Below are 19,561 nucleotides of genomic sequence, written 5' to 3' on the forward strand. Positions count from 1 at the left end.
TATTTAATTATGCTCCAAAAAGTCTTGAATTTCTATTGCAACCTATTTTGTGGCTCTATCAGTCGACTGTTATGTATAATCATGTTCTACTAATCCCAGTGCATGTCACAAATAACAAGCATCACTTCTTGAGGAGATTAACAGTCAAATTGAGAAGTGTGTTGATACACATGGAGCAGCTCTTGCTGTATGTGGTGTGTACAAAGGCTGACCTACCACTATTGTTCATTGATATTTGTTAAAGAAAGGATGCAGGAAATGGTTTACTGTGTCTATGGCTTTCTGTAAGACAAATAAAACATTACTACAGAAACAGGCAGACCAACTCAGAGAACATTTAATACAAAGTAAGATGCACAGTTATGACCAGCCTGTATCTTTAGGTACCTAAATGCCCCTTACATTTCATCCTCAATAGCAGCAGGATTGGGACGTTCTCACATGTCCATGTTAACAAAAACACCCCAAAATTTAAAAAATGTCCTGCATTAATGTGAAGCCATGTGCCTAGTTGCATCCTAAACAATTTATAAAATGTGTAGAGGAGGAGAGTCTTACAGCTAGTGTCTAAGTAAAAAAAACTTGGACACGTAATTCTCAGAGTCTGTTAAATCCACTCTGAAACAGCAATGTAAAAAGAGAGAGTCAAGTGGAATGTGTGTTCCTGCTTGTCGAGGATTAGAGCCGATGACCGGCATAGGCCAGAATGTAATGTACTTGCAAGTTGCAACATGAATCATGATAATAAATCGGAGAGATGAATAAGATACAGAACAGAAACTGAAACCTGAAAGATCATTATGAAGTCACACTTAACTACAAACTTCACTACATTAAAACATCTTAATGAACTGCATATTATCAATCAATCAAAGTTTATTTATATAGCCCTAAATCACAAGTGTCTCAAAGGGCTGCACAAGCCACAACGACATCCTCGGCTCAGATCCCACATAGCAAACTAGAAGCCAAATAGAAATATGGGGTCAGTGGAAAACATCCAATATAAAAAGCCACAAGAAACTTCATGCAGCTAGGTTTCATTTGGATTGTTAGAGGAAGCGGTGTGGTGACGGGTTGACGGCCCTGTATAGGATTGGCTTGAACACCTCACTGCCTTTTGTTCTTTTGGGCCACCTTATCAGGTCTTTTCTTTGGGACACGGGAGGGTTTGGTGAGTTCTTTTGGTAGTCAATGTTGAACAAAATAAGTTCACTTGAACTTTGTATCTTGTGTTCTCTTGAATATGTTTGACCCTCAGGTGGTAACACCATGTTTGAAGGTTTCACAATTACTGACGTGACTGTAAACTGTGACATCTTCTGTATGCTCCAAACCAAATAAACTACCTCACTCATCATCTTGCATTATGTATTTAGAAATAGGACATTCGACAAAGGGTTGAGAAATGTTTATCAAAATAATTCCCCTTCATTCTTTGGGATTTAATGAATGTGTGTCATTTCAGTTTGAAACAATGTTTTACATTTAGAAACGCAGCAAGCCTACATTGGGACTTCATATTTTCATCCCATTTTACACAACCACAATGCATTTGAATCTAGGTTGACACTCAAGAGTACAAACTGAGCAGTGTCTATAGTGTTTTAATGTTTAAAAATGTTCTTTGGGAAATATTTTGAGAGGAAGCGTTAAAAATAAAAGCAAGTCTTACCTGGAGGACATGTTTATCAGGGTTAAGGAGAGGGATGACCAGCAGATTGCTTCATCAACTAAGCCTCAATACTGTCCCCTGGCCAAACCTGTCACAGCCCCACACCCCCAGCATACCCATGTACCACACATTTGAGGAACTAGTTCTACAAAAGGATAAGGGGAAAGTAGTGACTCCATGACAAATAAAAGTTAATCCATAAATCCATCCATCCATTTTCTACCGCTTGTTCCTCTTTGGGTTGCAGGGGTGGCTGGAGCCTATCCGAATAGTCGTTGTCTGATCATCTTAAACTCCTACATTAACCTGATGACAATTTTAACTCTTAACATAATGACTTTTCATGTACAGCAGATCCCAGCTATGGGTAACGTTACAAAATTAAATACGAATAAAATTATAAATAAAATGAATACTGCATGGAGGCACCGTTATACACTATGCCTCCCGTATTTCCTCCCTTATTCCTCCCACTCCAAACCTTTGTTAGTTTGACATTAATGTTTAATTCTAATTTTGGAACAGCATTTGCAAAAATAGTGTTGTAATTATTAGAGATGGGAATCTTTGGGCACCTCACGATTCGATTACGATTTAGGAGCTACAATATGATTAAAAATCGATTATTGATACATCTTTAATTTGTGTATATTGTTGCAGTCTTACATTTCTTTTCGTTTCACTAAATAAGCGTTTATCATTTGCAACTGTAAAAAAAAAAAGAAATAGTTCAATTAATTTACATATTTATTAGATCAATGAAAATGTGTGCAAACCTGGACCATAAGTGCCCGATAATAAATTAGCTTGTCAGATCTCTCTGTGATGTGGCTCGCTGCAGTCGGACAAATTTTAGAACTGACTATTTTACTTTATTTACAATAAATAAATCGATGATCGACGTTTACTAATCAATTCTATAATCATCCATGTCCGAACTGCGATGCATCTAAAAATCGATTATTCCCCCATCTCTAGTGATTATCATTATTATAATTTAAAAAAAAACCTTTTTATGACGAAGGAAGCCAATAAGCTAAATTAAAGCCAAACAAAAGCAAAATCCAGGTGTAAACTGTAAATATGCCTCACACATTTATTAAAGACATTTTAAATTGTAAAATGTATAGGCACGCACCTACCACTAATGAATTATAATGAAAGATGAACAGTAGAACAGATGGAATCAGAGTTAGGGTCTATCCTTTAGCGTAGTCGTCAGGTTAGCCCTACAATCGCATGTTAGAAACACAAATACCACTGATTAATTTCAAAGGTCGCTGAGATATCTTATTAAGATGATGTATGTAATTAGTATCATAACTAGTATTCAGTCTATACTTGTGGAACTGCCATGAAAAAAACAGCTGTTTGAGAAATTAATATAATGTCAAAGGAAAATGTCCCCATGACAAACTTTTGGAGTTTAATCCTAAAGCTACACGACAGCTATTATTGGCTAGGCTATATGAACTATTTTCCCAACCTCCATTCAGGGCATCAAAGCCAAAAAATGAACCAGGTTTAATGCTGCATGTGTGTTTAACTTGGCGTGTTCATGCTCACTAGGCTGTATAAATAAATATAATTGTGATTTATAGCTTTGCCTGGTGGCCTCAGCTGGCTTTTATCCACTGACCAAGATATGTCAGTGAAAAAGAGGCTACAGGTCACACCGGCCATATGTCTACACATATGGTTAAAGGAGCTTACATTAATTATTTCTGACCAGTATGGTAAACTGGTTTGCCATGTTGTATCAGGACTTGATGGAGATCTTTCAACATGGAAATGTTGAACTAGCTAAGGAAATGGAGAATGGTGGCTTCATTCGTACTCCAGAACAAATACGAGTGAAATAGAAGAGAATGAAGCAGGTATATTACAAGGCAAAGAAGAAAGCGTACACAAACCTCTTCATGCTTCATTTGTGCACTCCAAGCTAATTAGCAATAACTCTGTATTCCACACAACTGGCAAACTTGAACAGAACAATATCAACCATCATTTGAAGCAGTATTGAGGAACGACCGATCTTTTTCTTTGGACTTAAAGCTATTCCATCAATACACAGAGCTGATGAGTGAACTTCGAGACATTCTAAAGTTATATTTCCATTTTCCGTCCGAAAATTCCTTTAAAACAACTCTCTACCACCAGTCTTTGCTTGGGACCCGCAGCCATTCTTGGTAGTAATGTCATGTTTGTGGCGCAATCTCTGATAATTTTTTGATGCTGTCTGCTATTTAACATCAGCATAGCCATTAGAGAAGTAATATGTGCCAATATTGCAGAAGACTTCAAGTAGAACAAGAACTGGGCTGTTGACTTGTGAAGAGCCGCAAAGATGACCTGTTTTGGTGTGCGGTAAAAGGTAAACCAGAAAAGCAATACATTTATCCGTGCTAAACAAAAATAAGCGCCCCTCTGTGTACAGGAGGCACACAGCGTATGACCAATAATCACATTCGAGAGAGTGCATGGACACTGAGACTTCACATGTGGGTGTGAAAATCCCCAAAAAATAACTAGAAACCAGACTAATTTAGTGCATGGAAACGTAGTCATTGTTTCATATCCCATACTGTTTAAGTTTTCACATAACAAGGTTTTTAGTGAAGTAAATAGCCTGATGTCTCTATTTATATATTGACTACCATCTCCATGATTCACCAAAGCCTTGGGAAGCAATACACGCATTTCCCTGCTTCCCACTAATTTCAGTACAGCAGAGCACGCATAGCTGAAAAACATCTTTATAATCATGGGAAAATTTGGTTGTGTTAAGTGCAGGTCAGTGAAGAAAAATGTAAACGCAGCAGCATGTCAAAACCCAACTGAACAGTTAGAAAAAGGCAGGAAATGACAATATTGTCACATTTTTTAACCACAAAGCGACAAAAGTCTGCTCAAGTGTCAAATTGCGACATGGCAGTCAGTAATCATTTACGAGAAATAGACAGTTGGATGAAAACAAAAGTCCAAGCTGCTGCAATCCCACACTTACAGTGGAAAACAAGGAATGCAGTTCTGATGGATGCCAGAGAAGGGAATTTTCTCCTTTGACAAGGCTAGGCCCACACATGCGGGCGGGGGGCAATAATACTCTTACACAAGTTCAAGACTTTGCCTCAAATGATAGATGATGCAAGAAAAAAAATACATGTTAGAAATTCGGGCCAGAATAAAAAAGTAATACAGTATTTTCACCTAAATTAGAGATGACAAAGCATGAAGCACATGTTATGATGCTTATTTTATTAGAAGTCCTTTTACTTCACTAACACTTTGTCAAACAGTCAGTAACTACAATCTGTTTCTCCTGGAGCTGTTGCACATCCAACCAACATGTAACATAGTCTATGTATATGCGACATAGGAATATAATTGACTGCTGGTATTAGTAGTGCACCAAAATTTTGGCGAGCAGAATTTTTAACAATACAAGTACTTCAATATACTGTATCCGAGACAAACCCACAAACAGCGATCTGCAAAACGTGCATTGTGGAAATATCAGGAGGGAGATCGCCAAGACGCTCACCTCGTCGGGTTTAATCCCCTGAAATTCAAACATTCCGACGCCATTCTGACAATGCAAGTACCGACAAGCACGTCTGTGGCGCCATTCAGTATTTTGCCTGTAGATAATTATTTTTCTTTTATATTATTGTAATAACAGTGGTATATAAAACATGTTCATGATTCTATAGTTGTTATATGTTTTTAAAGGATAAATATTTATTTGAGCAATTGCAAAACCTTGATTTTAGTAAGTTTTACACACTCAAAATCATAAATGCAATTGTAATAATGATTGGCATGATAATTCAGGGTTTCCCCTTAATGTAATTGAATGTGGCGGACCGCCACGGCATTTTATCACCGTCACACCTTGAAAATAAGTTATTTTTTTACATGAAAACAAATTAAAGTAATATAATATATTGTAGCCCCCAGAAGAAATCACAAAGTCCGACGCTATTCTTAACTTTTATTACCAATCTTATGATAACAAATGGTACAATTCCAATAGGCTTTACCTCCCGTGTACACGATTTTGCCTCTGTGAGTCCGCGCTTCCCCGCCGAACATGCAACAACACTTCCTCATTCTCCGCCAATCATCATCGGATGTTGGGTTTGCAAGCATGGGAAAAACTGACATTTAAAATCCAAACCACACACACATTAAACATTACCACCATCGTTACAGTTTGAATGGTTATAGCCATTGTGTGGAGCGTTGTCGGCATGTCTGCGATGTGGACGTAACCATTGGCCTGGGCCGATATTCGATAAGTCAATTAACCGACGATAAATTCCAATTGTCGGTAAAATTTCCAGCGTCGATAAGTCGCCATGCGCATGCTTATAGAGCTTTCACGCTTTTCGTCGCTTTTAGCAGCTATGCGCGTTTGTACCATAGCAGAATGAAAAGAAGGGGTGAATCATCTTGTCCTCATTAAGTGTCTTTGACGCTGCTGGCCCGTTAGCATCACACAGTGCAGCATTTTTAAAAGTGCTGTCATGTTGTCATGTCACGTTGGTGTTCCTCACTCGGAATCTGCCAAACTTAATTTTGATTAAGTTAGCAAGTAGCAGCTAACATGGACGAAATGATCACAAAACCAAATGCCATCGTACCTGTGTGTTTAAACATTTGGAACAAGATGAGCCTATCAACACAGAGGAGCCAGTTTGCCGAATGTGCGCGAATACAACAACGGCCACTTGAAATACAACCACTCGACAGTCCAAACTCACTTGGCACTCACTTCGCATTTGGTGACAAATCCAGGACACAGGTCAGTCACCGTCAGTGTAAACAAAATAGTGTACGCTCACAGAAAGTGTGGTTAAATACATTGCCAAAGACATGCTGCCATTTAAGACTGTTGTAAAACTAGCATTTTTAAAAGTGCTGTCATGTTGTCATGTCACGTTGGTGTTCCTCACTCGGAGTCTGCTAAACTTCATTTTGATTTGCATATGACCTGTTAATACATCTGTTCAAACTGTAGTGTTTATATTGTTGCTTTGCACTTTTGTTTAATACGGTCCTAACCTAAGTAATGTACAACTAGACGTCTGCCTGCATGTTCAATATTGAAGTGCAACTTTGTTTGTCAACACTTTATTAAATCAATGAAAATGTGTGCAAAACTGGTGCATAAGTGCCCGATAATAAATGAGCTGGTAGGATCTCTCTGTGATGTGGTTTGCTGCAGTCTTCCAAATTTTAGAACTGTATGCATTACTTTATTTACACTAAATAAATCGATTATCGATTATTGACGTTTACTAATCGATTCTATAATAGTCCATTTCCGACGTGCGATGCATCTAAAAGTCGATTATTTCCCTCACCTCTAGTTGTTTATTTAACGTGGAGATTTAAATGTTTTAATTTTATTTACAACATTAAATTACGCAAAAAATACATGCATTTGAAAGAAAATACATGCATTATTATCATGTATCATCATTAAATTAATTTGGTTAATTTGGTCTCATAAAAATAATGGCAATAATATTGTTTATCTGCAATAATTTTTTGGTAAATATATCGTCAAGCAAAATTTGTTATCGGCCCAGGTCAACGTGGACAGCGATCTAGAAAATGTGCAAATATTAAAAAGACAGTGGCGGCTTTTAAAAAGAGAAAGTTCAACTAGAGCAGCGCGAAGCAAGTATGACGTCATGCTTGCTAAAACTTGCCTCTTTCGCCAGGGAAATCGAGAGACAGAAGTTAAGAATCTCTAAACAAGACTACGTTTTATAATAACACCAGAAGATTAGATTTGTTGCTAGTAGTTTTTAATTTTAAAAAGGGATTAAAAGTCTCAAGAATGATACTTTTCTAAGTACATTGTACAATAAGCAAAAACAATTGAAATTATGGCAAAATTATAAACAAATATATCTTAAAACTAATTAATAATAAGATTTGTTCTTAGATGTATGTATACATTTTTTTTAATATTGTTATTCTTCTTGCCCTGATGTAGAATCTGATGTCATTGTGGCTTGTGATTAAGGGCTATATAAGTAAACTTTGATTGATTGATCATCCAATCCAATCGACTTTATTTATATAGCACATTTTAGAAAACAATACAAGTTTCACAAAGTGCTGCACAGGAGTTAAAACACACATTTAGAAGCAGGATAAAACTAAGGATAAAAACTAAAACTAAAACTAAGGATTATTCGATGACGTCATGTGACCCCGCCCATAGCCACACCCCTATCACCACAGGTATTTTGGCAGTGTAGGGGAAACCCTGTAATTTATTACGGTGTTACAATTTCAAATTAAAATCATCGTAAAACTGTGATTGATGACTGCAAACCTCTAAACTTACGGACTGGTGATACAGCTAATTTACTGGAGATGAAAGCTAGTCCACCAGTCGCTCGCTAGCAGCTAACACCGCTAAACGGCGTGGCGAAGTTGGTAGAGTGGCCGTGCCAGCAATCGGAGGGTTGCTGGTTACTGGGGTTCAATCCCTACCTTCTACCATCCTAGTCACGTCCGTTGTGTCCTTGGGCAAGACACTTCACCCCTTGCTCCTGATGGCTGCTGGTTAGCGCCTTGCATGGCAGCTCCCGCCATCAGTGTGTGAATGTGTGTGTGAATGGGTGAATGTGGAAATACTGTCAAAGCGCTTTGAGTACCTTGAAGGTAGAAAAGCGCTATACAAGTATAACCCATTTATCATTTATCATTATAAACGCTAACTAGCAACTAACGCCACTAATCGGCTAACAGCTAGCACCGCTAATCTCTAGCTAGCACACTAATCTAAAAAAACGCACAAAACTAAGAGTTGGGTGTTTTGAGAAAGGAAAGTCTCCACTTGCCAGCTTAGTTTGGGTTTAGTTTGGTTGCTAGCAGGCTTGCAAACATTCTCAAAGATTTTGAGACACGGCACACTAAGCATTACATTATAATGTCAGTTATTTCAGTAAATAAATGCAGACAGATTGTACATGCTCGCCTTGTAATTTTTTTAGGTATAGACAACATCTATGGACACACCGTGATCGTACATGCATACATACATTTTTGCATACCGCATGTCCTCATTGGGGCCAATGGGTGAGGTGGAGCCTATCCTATAACTGACATTGGGTAAGAGGTGGGGCACCTCATGGACTGATCACCGGTCGATCAGAAGGCACATATAGACAAACAACCATTCACCCCTATAGATAACTTAGTCTCTAATTAGCCCAACATGCATGTTTTTGCAATATGGGAGGAAACCAGAGCACCCTGAGCAAATCCCCACAAAAGGGTGAACATGCAAGCTTTACATTTTAAACTCAAACACGTCATTTAAGAGTCCAGGTTTCCATATTTTTCATCCTCCAAAAATGATCAACGACATCGCGCACATACAATTATTTGGGGTATTTTGAATTACCATCATGAAATCTATGAAAGACAAACTGGAAAAAGCCAGCCGAGTCACATATTTTTATTCAAAGTGGGCGAAATCGATTTTTTGTACTATGCTGAGCTTCTCACAGCTGTATTGGTGCTGCTTAAGCATTGCAGCTGCAGTTATTTGTTGGTCTTTATGCTCTTTGACCGCTGCCTGGTTAGATGTGGATGATCCCTACAGAGACATGCATCATTCGCCTCAGGGAAGGAGTGCAGTGGTCAATAGGGGCAACGTCCAAAAGCTCCTACAGAAAAGATTCAAAACACACAGCTAGTGCTGCAACAATTAATTGATTAAATGATTAATTTGATTGGAAAAAAGCTTTGATTGATAATATTATACAAGTTTTTTTCTTAATTTTTTTTATTTTTGCACATGATAAAAGTGCAATTTCAATGTTGATAATGTGCATTTATCACAATATCAAAATTTTAAAAATGGTTTATTTCAACTATTTTTAGTAAAATACACATTGAGGCTATAAAGTGTGTTTTACCCGGTTAGTCTAATTGATAGATTAACTCAATTACTGAAATAATCGTTAGCTACAGCCCTACGAGGGTTTGGTATCGAAGGAAACTGAGACTAGTACCTCATATGATTCTGCCGGAATCGTTCAAATTTTTATATTTCAATTCCGAGTTTCAATACCCAACAGTAAGAAAAAGCCGCCGCCAACAAAAATTAGGCTGCAGATCTCATGACAACCAAGAACAGGGTTCGAAAGTGCTCAAAAGTTTGGCTCAACTTCATAAATAAAAAGGTTGTTACAGTCGCACCTCAACTTAAGAGTGCCCCGACTTAAGAGTCTTTTGAGATAAGAGCGGTCTCTTTACAAATTGTTATGCTTTGTGTTGCAAGCAAAGGTCTGAGCTATAAGCATTCCCGCCATTAGTCGGCGTAGCTAATGTCGCAGTGACCCCGTAAGATCCGCCCAAAACATCTGGTGTAACTCGCTCGCATTAGCTTTTAGCTAAAGATTGACATAGCTTTGTTTTTCCAACCATGGGAAGAAAGAAAGTGAGCGTGAAGGACAGTGCTGAGAAGAACAAACGGATAATACTTATTTAATTAAAAATAGAAACAATCAAAACATGACCGAGTGTGTTACCAACTTGGCGAAGCAATTTAAGCGCATCACTGCTAGTCTGCAACATACTGAAGCAGAATGAGTCTAACGCCAGCCAAGAATGGTAAAATAATATCTAAACGGCAGACATTTATCCATGAAAATATGGAGAAGCTACTGATGGTGTGTTTGACAAAAAATCAGCTAGAAAGAAATACCGTAGAAGAACACTCTGTCCGCTGCTGTACATTATTATTACATTAGTTCATAAAACTCCTGTAATTTTTAGTAGGACATTCTATTGTATCGTTTTTATACAATATTTATTATAAAAAGCATGTTGCATGCGTGGGTTCCCTCCGGGTACTCCGGCTTCCTCCCACCGCGGTAGAAAATGGATGGATGGATGGATGGACGGGGATCAGGGGGGGGGGGGGGGGGCAAGCACTAATTAAATTGATTTTAATTCATTTCAATGAGAGACGTTAAGCTTGTAAGTTGAGGTACTACTGTACATTGTGCAAAGCAGGGTGCACGATAGAGATGCGCGGTTTGCGGACACAACCGCGGAGTCCGCGCATTATCCGCGGGTCGGCCGGTTGAAATTAAAAAAAATTTGATTTTATCCGCGGGTCGGGTCGGGCGGTTGAAATTAAAAAAAATTAGATTTTAAATAGATTCAGGCGGGTGGCAGTTAAACCAATTCGGAAATATATATACATAGTTAAATGTTGTTACCCACATACGAAAAACGAGCAGGCACCTGCAGCATATGCCACAACAGAAGAAAAAAAAAAGAAAAGAGATGGACACTTTTACGGGGCGGAGAAGGGACGCCTCGCCGGGGTCCTGGACCGAGGCCCCTTCCCCCGAGAGGGCCCCACCGGGAGCCGTAGCTGAGGTGATCCGCGAGAAGGGCCCGACGCACGTCCAGGGTCACCACCGCGCCCACCGCACCGACACCCCGCCTCGTCCGCCTTCGCCGCGGCCGGTGTCACGCGCAGCAGGTAAGCAGCTTACCTGCCCGCCACCCCCGTGGCCGGGGGCTCGTAACAGGGGTCACTCCGCGCGCTGAATGCATGCATACTTGATCAACAGCGATACAGGTTCCACTGAGGGTGGCCGTATAAAAAACTTTAACACTTTTAGAAATATACGCCACACTGTGAATCCACACCAAACAAGAATGACAAACACATTTCGGGAGAACATCCGTACCGTAACACAACATAAACACAACAGAACAAATACCCAGAACCCTTTGCAGCACTAACCCTTCCGGGACGCTACAAAATACACCCCCCCCCCTCCACACACACACACACACACACACACACACACACACACACACACACACACCTTGTCATTCTTGTTTGGTGTGGGTTCACAGTGTGGCGTATATTTCTAACAGTGTTAAAGTTGTTTATACGTCCATCCTCAGTGTAACCTTGTGTGTGCGTGCAGAAGCCGCACGTATTATGTGACTGGGCCAGCACTCGTTGGACTGGATTAAAAGCAGACGTGACGATTTTCGGCAGGGGCACTGAAATTTGGGAGTCTCCCGGGAGGGTTGGCAAGTATGAGAATTAGCGGTGAATGCTGTGTTTCCGCGGCACTGCCGCTGTATACAATCGGCAGGCCAGCTCTAGTGTTAATTTGATATCACCTCAAGGGCCAAGTGAAATTACACGGCGGGCCAATTATGGCCCGCAAGCCAGAGTTTGACACCCATGCGCTACAGGGTCATCAGGTGTAAGACAAACAGACTCAAGAACAGTTTTTTCCCCTAAAGCCATAACCACAGTGAACTCTCACAGGGACTGATTTTATAGTTTAGCACCTCTCTGTGTGCAATTTTTACTTTCCACCCACAGTCTGAATGCTTCTGTATATATGTATATAGTATAACATTTAAACAACACATTCAGAACATTCGTTCTCAGGACTGGACTGTGCACCTTACCTCCTTTTTCACTATGTGTATTTTTTTTCCATCCTATGTTTTGCATTTTTATAGACTGTCGCACTGATACTGGAGTTGGTTTTAATCTCATTGTACTTGTGTATAGTGACCACAAAAGGCACACTGTATAATGCATATGTTCCTTTTTGACTGTACTTAAAGGCCTACTGAAATGCGATTTTCTTATTAAAACTGGTATAGCAGGTCCATTCTATGTGTCATACTTGATCATTTCGCGATATTGCCATATTTTTGCTGAAAGGATTTAGTAGAGAACATCGACGATAAAGTTCGCACCTTTTGGTCGCTGATAAAAAGGCCTTGCTTTTACCGGAAGTAGCGGATGATATGCGCGTGACGTCACAGGTTGTGGAGCTCCTCACATCTGCACATTGTTTACAATCATGGCCACCAGCAGCGAGAGCGATTCGGACCGAGAAAGCAACGATTTCCCCATTAATTTGAGTGAGGATGAAAGATTTGTGGATGAGGAAAGTGAGAGTGAAGGACTCGAGGGCAGTGGGAGCGATTCAGATAGGGAAGATGCTGTGAGAGGCGGGTGGGACCTGATATTCAGCTGGGAATGACTAAAACAGTAAATAAACACAAGACATGTATATACTCTATTAGCCACAACACAACCAGGCTTATAATTAATATGCCACAAATTAATCCCGCATAACAAACACCTCCCCCCTCCCGTCCATATAACCCGCCAATACAACTCAAACACCTGCACAACACACTCAATCCCACAGCCCAAAGTACCGTTCACCTCCCCAAAGTTCATACAGCACATATATTTCCCCAAAGTCCCCAAAGTTCCAAAGTTACGTACGTGACATGCACATAGCGGCACGCACGTACGGGCAAGCGATCAAGTATTTGGAAGCCGCAGCTGCACGCGTACTCACGGTACCGCGTCTGCGCATCCAACTCAAAGTCCTCCTGGTAAGAGTCTCTGTTGTCCCAGTTCTCCACAGGCCAATGGTAAAGCTTGACTGTCATCTTTTGGGAATGTAAACAATGAAACACCGGCTGTGTTTGTGTTGCTGCAGCCGCCCGTAATACACCGCTTCCCACCTACAGCTTTATTCTATGCTGTCTCCATTGTTCATTGAACAAATTGCAAAAGATTCACCAACACAGATGTCCAGAATACTGTGGAATTTTGCGATGAAAACAGACGACTTAATAGCTGGCCACCATGCTGTCCCAAAATGTCCTCTACAATCCGTGACGTCACGTGCCAGCGTCATCATACCGAGACGTTTTCAGCAGGATATTTTGCGCGAAATTTAAAATTGTACTTTAGTAAGCTAACCCGGACGTATTGGCATGTGTTGCAATGTCAAGATTTCATCATTGATATATAAACTATCAGACTGTGTGGTCGGTAGTAGTGGGTTTCAGTAGGCCTTTAAAATGTATAATAGACTTTATTTATATTATTCACATGTGAATAATGCTGTATAATAGACTGTATTTATATTATTCACAAGTAAAAAATACCTAAGTGTTTATTGTGAGCGAACTGTGGTGCTGAATTTCCCCCAGGGATCAATAAAGTAGTTTCTATTCTATTCTATTCTATTCTATGTGTTTTGGGGATTGTGTGCGGAGTTTTTGGGGGGGAACATGTGCGAACATTTTCTTGTGCATTTATTTTAAGGCATATGTGTTTTGTTGGGTCCTTTCTGTGTCTGGAGTCTGGAGCTTTAGGACATTGCAGCGCATTCGGCCACTGTAGAGGACCGCACACACAAAGCATTGATTGCACTGTCTGACATCTTGCTGCCAAGTGCACCATTTGTGTAGGGGAGGGGTCAAGCAGGGGACATTCCCCTTTGTGTGAGCACATACATAAAAAAGGATGGAGGCAGCTGTGTGCACTCCGAGCCATTGGAGTCAGGACCCAAAAGTGGTTTTCATGATAATAAAAAAAAAACCTTGAATAAAAAGGCAGCATGCTGAGTAATCATTCATTTCAGTCACACTCGTTTTAGTGAATCGCCTAGCAACTGTGGGTTGCCATGTCAGAAACACCAGCTTGTACCTCGGTTGTAAAGCTCGGACGTGACGTGGCAGGCAAACACCGGGTTTCTACCTTTCAAGAGTTGTGTTGTGCGTGGACAAACAGTACATGATAGCGCCGGTAAGACATTTTTTTTTAGGCAGGGCAGTGTCAACGTGCTTCTCCTCACTCAACGGGTGTTCATTTTCTAACTACAGGTCAAGTTCAAAACCACTTCCGTTGCCCACTCAAGTTATTCCAGTTCGGTGCTGTGTTAACCAGGCTTGACTTTAAAGTAGTGCCAACAAGTGTCGTTGGCCATTTAAGATACGCGCCGCTGCTAGCTCGGTGACGGGGATGTTAGCGCATGCTAGCACCTTGTGTTGATGGACGCACGCCGAGTGGACGTGACATGTACTTACTTTTATGTCTGCCGCCTCCCCACGACTGTTTGGCGATGCTGGGGCTGCGTATTATCGCTCTTCCGGCGGATTTCAAAGCGTCCATGTCGCGGTGTGAGAAAAAAAAAAGTGGGGCAAACCCCCGTCAAGCTCAGAGTGTGTTTGAAACGGCGGCACTCCTCCTTTAACTTTTCTCATCTGTTGGTGTGCCCCCGTTCCTTCCGCTCGGTGTTTCGATCGACGGCGGATCAACACGCTCTGCCCCCTGGGCGGTGTCACGTATGCAAATTGATCGGATAATATGCGTGACGTCCGCTTGTGGAAAAACGTGAGGGGAGCGGTTGTAGTGAGGACACTTGCATGCCGGGCGGGCGGTGCTTAGGATTATAGACGCTCACGCACACTTCCAGTGTGCGGTACGGTGCCCCATTTGTTTGAGTTTGAGTTTGAGTTTATTTCGAACATGCAAGCATACGACATCATCCCAAATGCAGGACTAATAGACAAAAAAACTAATTTGTCCCACACGCCATTAGACAGTACAACTCCTCTCTGGGGGGAGGGAGGGTACTAGGATGACAGGGGATGCAAAACAATAACAGTGCAATACTTTTTCATAACATGGTCACTACTGCCTATAATGGATTAGATTTTATATCGCGCTTTTCTATTATTAGATACTCAAAGCGCTTACAGAGAAGTGGGAACCCGTCATTCATTCACACCTGGTGGTGGTAAGCTACATTTGTAGCCACAGCTGCCCTGGGGTAGACTGACGGAAGCAAGGCTTTTTTTTGATTGATTGAGACTTTTATTAGTAGGTTGCACAGTGAAGTACATATTCCGTACAATTGACCACTAAATGGTAACACCCGAATAAGTTTTTCAACTTGTTTAAGTCGGGGTCCACTTAAATTGATTCATGATACAGATATATACTATCAGATATATACTGTCATCATAATACAGTCATCACACAAGATCATCACATTGAATTATTTACAATCCGGGGTGTGGAGGGGGCCGGAGGGGTTGGGTTTGGTTGTTATCATCAGTCATCAACAATTGAGAACAGAGAAATGGATATTGAAACAGTGTAGGTCTGACTTGGTAGGATATGGTCAGCAAGTAGTGGGCAGAGAGAGAGAGAGAGAGAGAGAGAGAGAGAGAGACCCTCCGACCACCACCTATCATTCATTCATCATTCATTCACCAGTGTGAGCGGCACCGGGTGAAGTGTCCTGCCCAAGGACACAACGGCAGCGATTTGGATGTGAAGAGGCGGGGAGCGAACCTGCAACCCTCAGGTTTCTAGCATGGCCGCTCTACCCACTACGCCATACCGCCCCTGGTTTATCTTGTTATATTCTTATTTTACTGTTATATTTTTATTCTCATTGTAGTATTTTTCTATTTTGTTTCCATTTATACCCCCATTATTTACTTTTTAAATTTGACCTCAATTCTGTACACTGCTGCTGGAATTGTAATTTTCCTGAGGGAACTCTCCTGAAGGAATCAATGAAGTACTATCTATCTATCTATCTATCTATTTATCTATCTATCTATCTATCTAACATGATACATCACAATTTCCAGTTTCTCTTTTCAACATGTTCGAAAAGGAGTAGGAAGAAGCAGAGCTTATTTAACCCCCCCCCCCCCACACACACACACACACACACACACACACACCCCTTTCTTTTACATAACAGTTGCTTTTACCGTCTTGTTCAGCTCATTCATTGTTTACGTTCTTTATTTTTTTTGTTTTTTTTGTTTTTTGTTTTGTTTTTGTTTTTTGCTCTATGCTTTTTTTTAACCTGTAAACCACTTTGGTTCAATTTAAAAGTTGTCGTAAACGTGCCAAATAAATAAAGTTGACTTGACTTGACTTGATTTGACATAAGTAAGATTATTTTGAAAATGAATGGATGGATGAAATAAATTCAGAATGTTTAACATGGGGCAGCACGGCGGTAGAGGGGTTGGTGCATGTGCCTCACAATACGAAGGTCCTGAGTAGTCCTGGGTTCGATCCTGCGCTCGGGATCTTTCTGTGTGGAGTTTGCATCTTCTCCCCGTGACTGCGTGGGTTCCCTCCGGGTACTCCGGCTTCCTCCCACCTCCAAAGACATGCACCTGGGGATAGGTTGATTGGCAACACTAAATTGGCCCTAGTGTGTGAATGTTGTCTGTCCATCTGTGTTGGCCCTGTGATGAGGTGGCGATTTGTCCAGGATGTACCCCACCTTCCGCCCGAATGCAGCTGAGATAGGTTCCAGCACCCCCCGTGACCCCAAAAGGGACAAGCGGTAGAAAATGGATGGATGGATGGATGTTTAACATGGTTCTTCTTCTTTGTACTTTGTAAACACTTTAAGTTTGAAGAGTTTCTTAAAGTGGATCATATTAGTGACCTTTGGCTCGCTTTTTTGGTGGTTCAATGTCAAAATAAAACTTTTTGAAAAAGCACTTGTCCCAAAAAGGGACAAGCGGTAGAAAATGGATGGATGGATGGATGGATGGGAAAATATTTGAAAAAAATGAACAATGTTAAAAAACCTGAAATATGATCATGGACTTCAGGAAAGTCACAGCCTCTCCCACCCCCGTCTCCATCGTGGACTCCTTCCGTTTCTTGGGCACCACCATCACTCAAGACCTCAAGTGGGAGTCGACCATCAGCTCCCTCATCAAGAAGGCCCAGCAGAGGATGTACTTCCTGCGGCAAATGAGCAAACTTAAGGTGCCGACCGAGATGCTGGTGCAGTTCTACTCGGCCATCATCGAGTCCATCCTCACCTCCTCCATCACCGTGTGGTTCCCCGGCGCCACAGTCCAGGATAAGCATCGACTGCAGCGCATGGTACGTGCTGCTGAGAAGGTGATTGGCTGCAAGCTCCCATCCCTCCAGGACCTGTTCTCCTCCAGGACCAGGAGGCGTGTGGGTCGGATCACAGCTGACTCTTCTCACCCTGGACACAAACTATTCTCCCCTCTCCCCTCAGGCAGGAGACTACGGTCCATCCAGACCCACACCTCCCGCCACCTGAACAGTTTGTTCCCCTCGGCCATCAGGCACATGAACAATAACAACATCTGATAGTTCAGTTACAGCTCATTTTATTACCTATTCTGTGTTATATGTGTTTTATGTTGCACGATTGCACTAAAAAAAAATCCTAGTTTGTGAACCCGTTCTCAAACAATGGCAATAAAAACTATTCTGATTCTGATTCTGATTGTGATTCTGATAGCAATCCATCTATCCAGTGGCAGAACAAGTCAGAGCCGGACGGGCCCAATGACGGGGCCCCCTAAACCTTTTTATTTTATAACATACACATGTTTCTCTGGGTTTACCATTGACAAGTGTGTATGTAGAAGTGGCTGGTTGCATCAGCTCTGCTCTTTTAATGTCTTTAATGTCCTTTGTGTTCTTTGATGTTTCCCTCTTACACACATGTTTATGTGTGCTATGGCAATGAGGTTTTTTCTTCTTCCTTGGCCTCAGTCTGGACCCCCTGTCCAGGGGTCCAGACTTAGACTGAATATTTCCCCCCCACCCCCTCCCCAGCGTTTACCTGTTTTTCACCTTTTTTGTAAGGGGTGCCGGAAGTTGGCAGACCCGTCAGCGATCCTGTTCTGTCTCCCTGTAATGTTTGTCTGATCTTGAATGGGATTGTGCTGAAAATCTTAATTTCCCCTCAGGGATTAATAAAGTATTTATGATTCTGATTCTGAAGCCCTAACCGGGTTTTGAAAAGTTAGCCAGCCAGCCACTTTTGCTGAAAGTCCCCATTTCCCCAACATGCATTCATGTTCTTACTTTTACGACAGCATTAACATGTTCACAGGATGTCCATCCATCCATCCATTTTCTACCGCTTGTCCCTTTTGGGGTTGCGGGGGATGCTGGAGCCTGTCTCAGCTGCATTCGGGCGGAAGGCAGGGTACACCCTGGACAAGATGTAAAAAAAATATTAAAGGGAATCTAAACTTATTTTTAAAATTTTTCCTATCATTCACAATCCTTATGTAAGACAAGAACACATATGTGTTTATTTTTTTACGCATTCTGAGTCGTAAATAAACACTAGCGAAATCCCAACTATCCTAATTCTAACAATGGAGTCAATCGGAGCGTCATTTTTTAAATGTTATCTCTTTAAAACATGCTGTAAAAATGCTTATCTTCTGAAAATATGCCTTATAATAGCCACAAAGAAGATGATACATTTTTAATTAGGATACAACAACAAAAATAGTTAAAAGATTTTATGGAATAATAAATAAACGTCATACTAGGAATGCAAATGATGCATGTGTTTGGAAATGTATGACTAATTTAAATATTTAAGAAAAAGACACATCATAGAATGATATTTGCATCCTTTAGATGCATTTCAAATAAGCTGAGTCAATTAACATCTAAATAGATTGTATGTTGTTTAGAATGCGTACAGTAGATAGCAAGTTATCTATAACTCTAAATTGTCTATGACTGGTCCTCAAATTCATCCTGCATGGCAGACAGTCCGATATTATCCAAATACCAAAGTGTCCACAGTTCTTCCCGCATCCTTTTTTTTTTTGATTGATTGAAACTTTTATTAGTAGATTGCACAGTGAAGTACATATTCCGTACAATTGACCACTAAATGGTAACACCCGAATAAGTTTTTCAACTTGTTTAAGTCGGGGTCCACTTAAATTGATTCATGATACAGATATATACTATCATCATAATACAGTCATCACAGAAGTTAATCATCACAGTATATAAATTGAATTATTTACATTATTTACAATCCGGGGTGTAGGATATGGAGGGGGGGCGGGAGTAAGTTTGGTTTGTATCAGCACTTCAACAATTGCATCATCAAAGAAATTGACATTGGAACAGTGTAGGTCGGACTTGTTACATACAGTATGTACAGCAAGTATTGGACACAGAGAGATAGATCAGAAATTATAAGAAAA

At 40.8% G+C, this 19,561-nt stretch overlaps 1 protein-coding gene across 4 annotated transcripts in view; it reads right to left on the reverse strand.

Moving 5' to 3' along the window:
• Nucleotides 1–14,842, reverse strand: part of ldlrap1b (low density lipoprotein receptor adaptor protein 1b) — a 57,022-nt gene extending 42,180 nt beyond the window's left edge. For 2 of the 4 annotated variants that reach the window (XM_061968535.2, XM_061968534.2), the window contains exon 1: nt 14,597–14,842. In XM_061968535.2, the coding sequence (XP_061824519.1) occupies nt 14,597–14,681 (85 nt within the window). In that variant the 5' untranslated portion in view covers nt 14,682–14,842. The remainder of the gene's footprint in view (nt 1–14,596) is intronic. The other 2 variants (XM_061968533.2, XM_061968536.2) reach the window with 2 other exon arrangements.
• Between the last annotated feature and the right edge of the window lie 4,719 nt (nt 14,843–19,561).

The sequence above is a fragment of the Nerophis lumbriciformis genome, linkage group LG08 (assembly GCF_033978685.3).
Source record: "Nerophis lumbriciformis linkage group LG08, RoL_Nlum_v2.1, whole genome shotgun sequence".
Classification (NCBI taxonomy): domain Eukaryota; kingdom Metazoa; phylum Chordata; class Actinopteri; order Syngnathiformes; family Syngnathidae; genus Nerophis; species Nerophis lumbriciformis.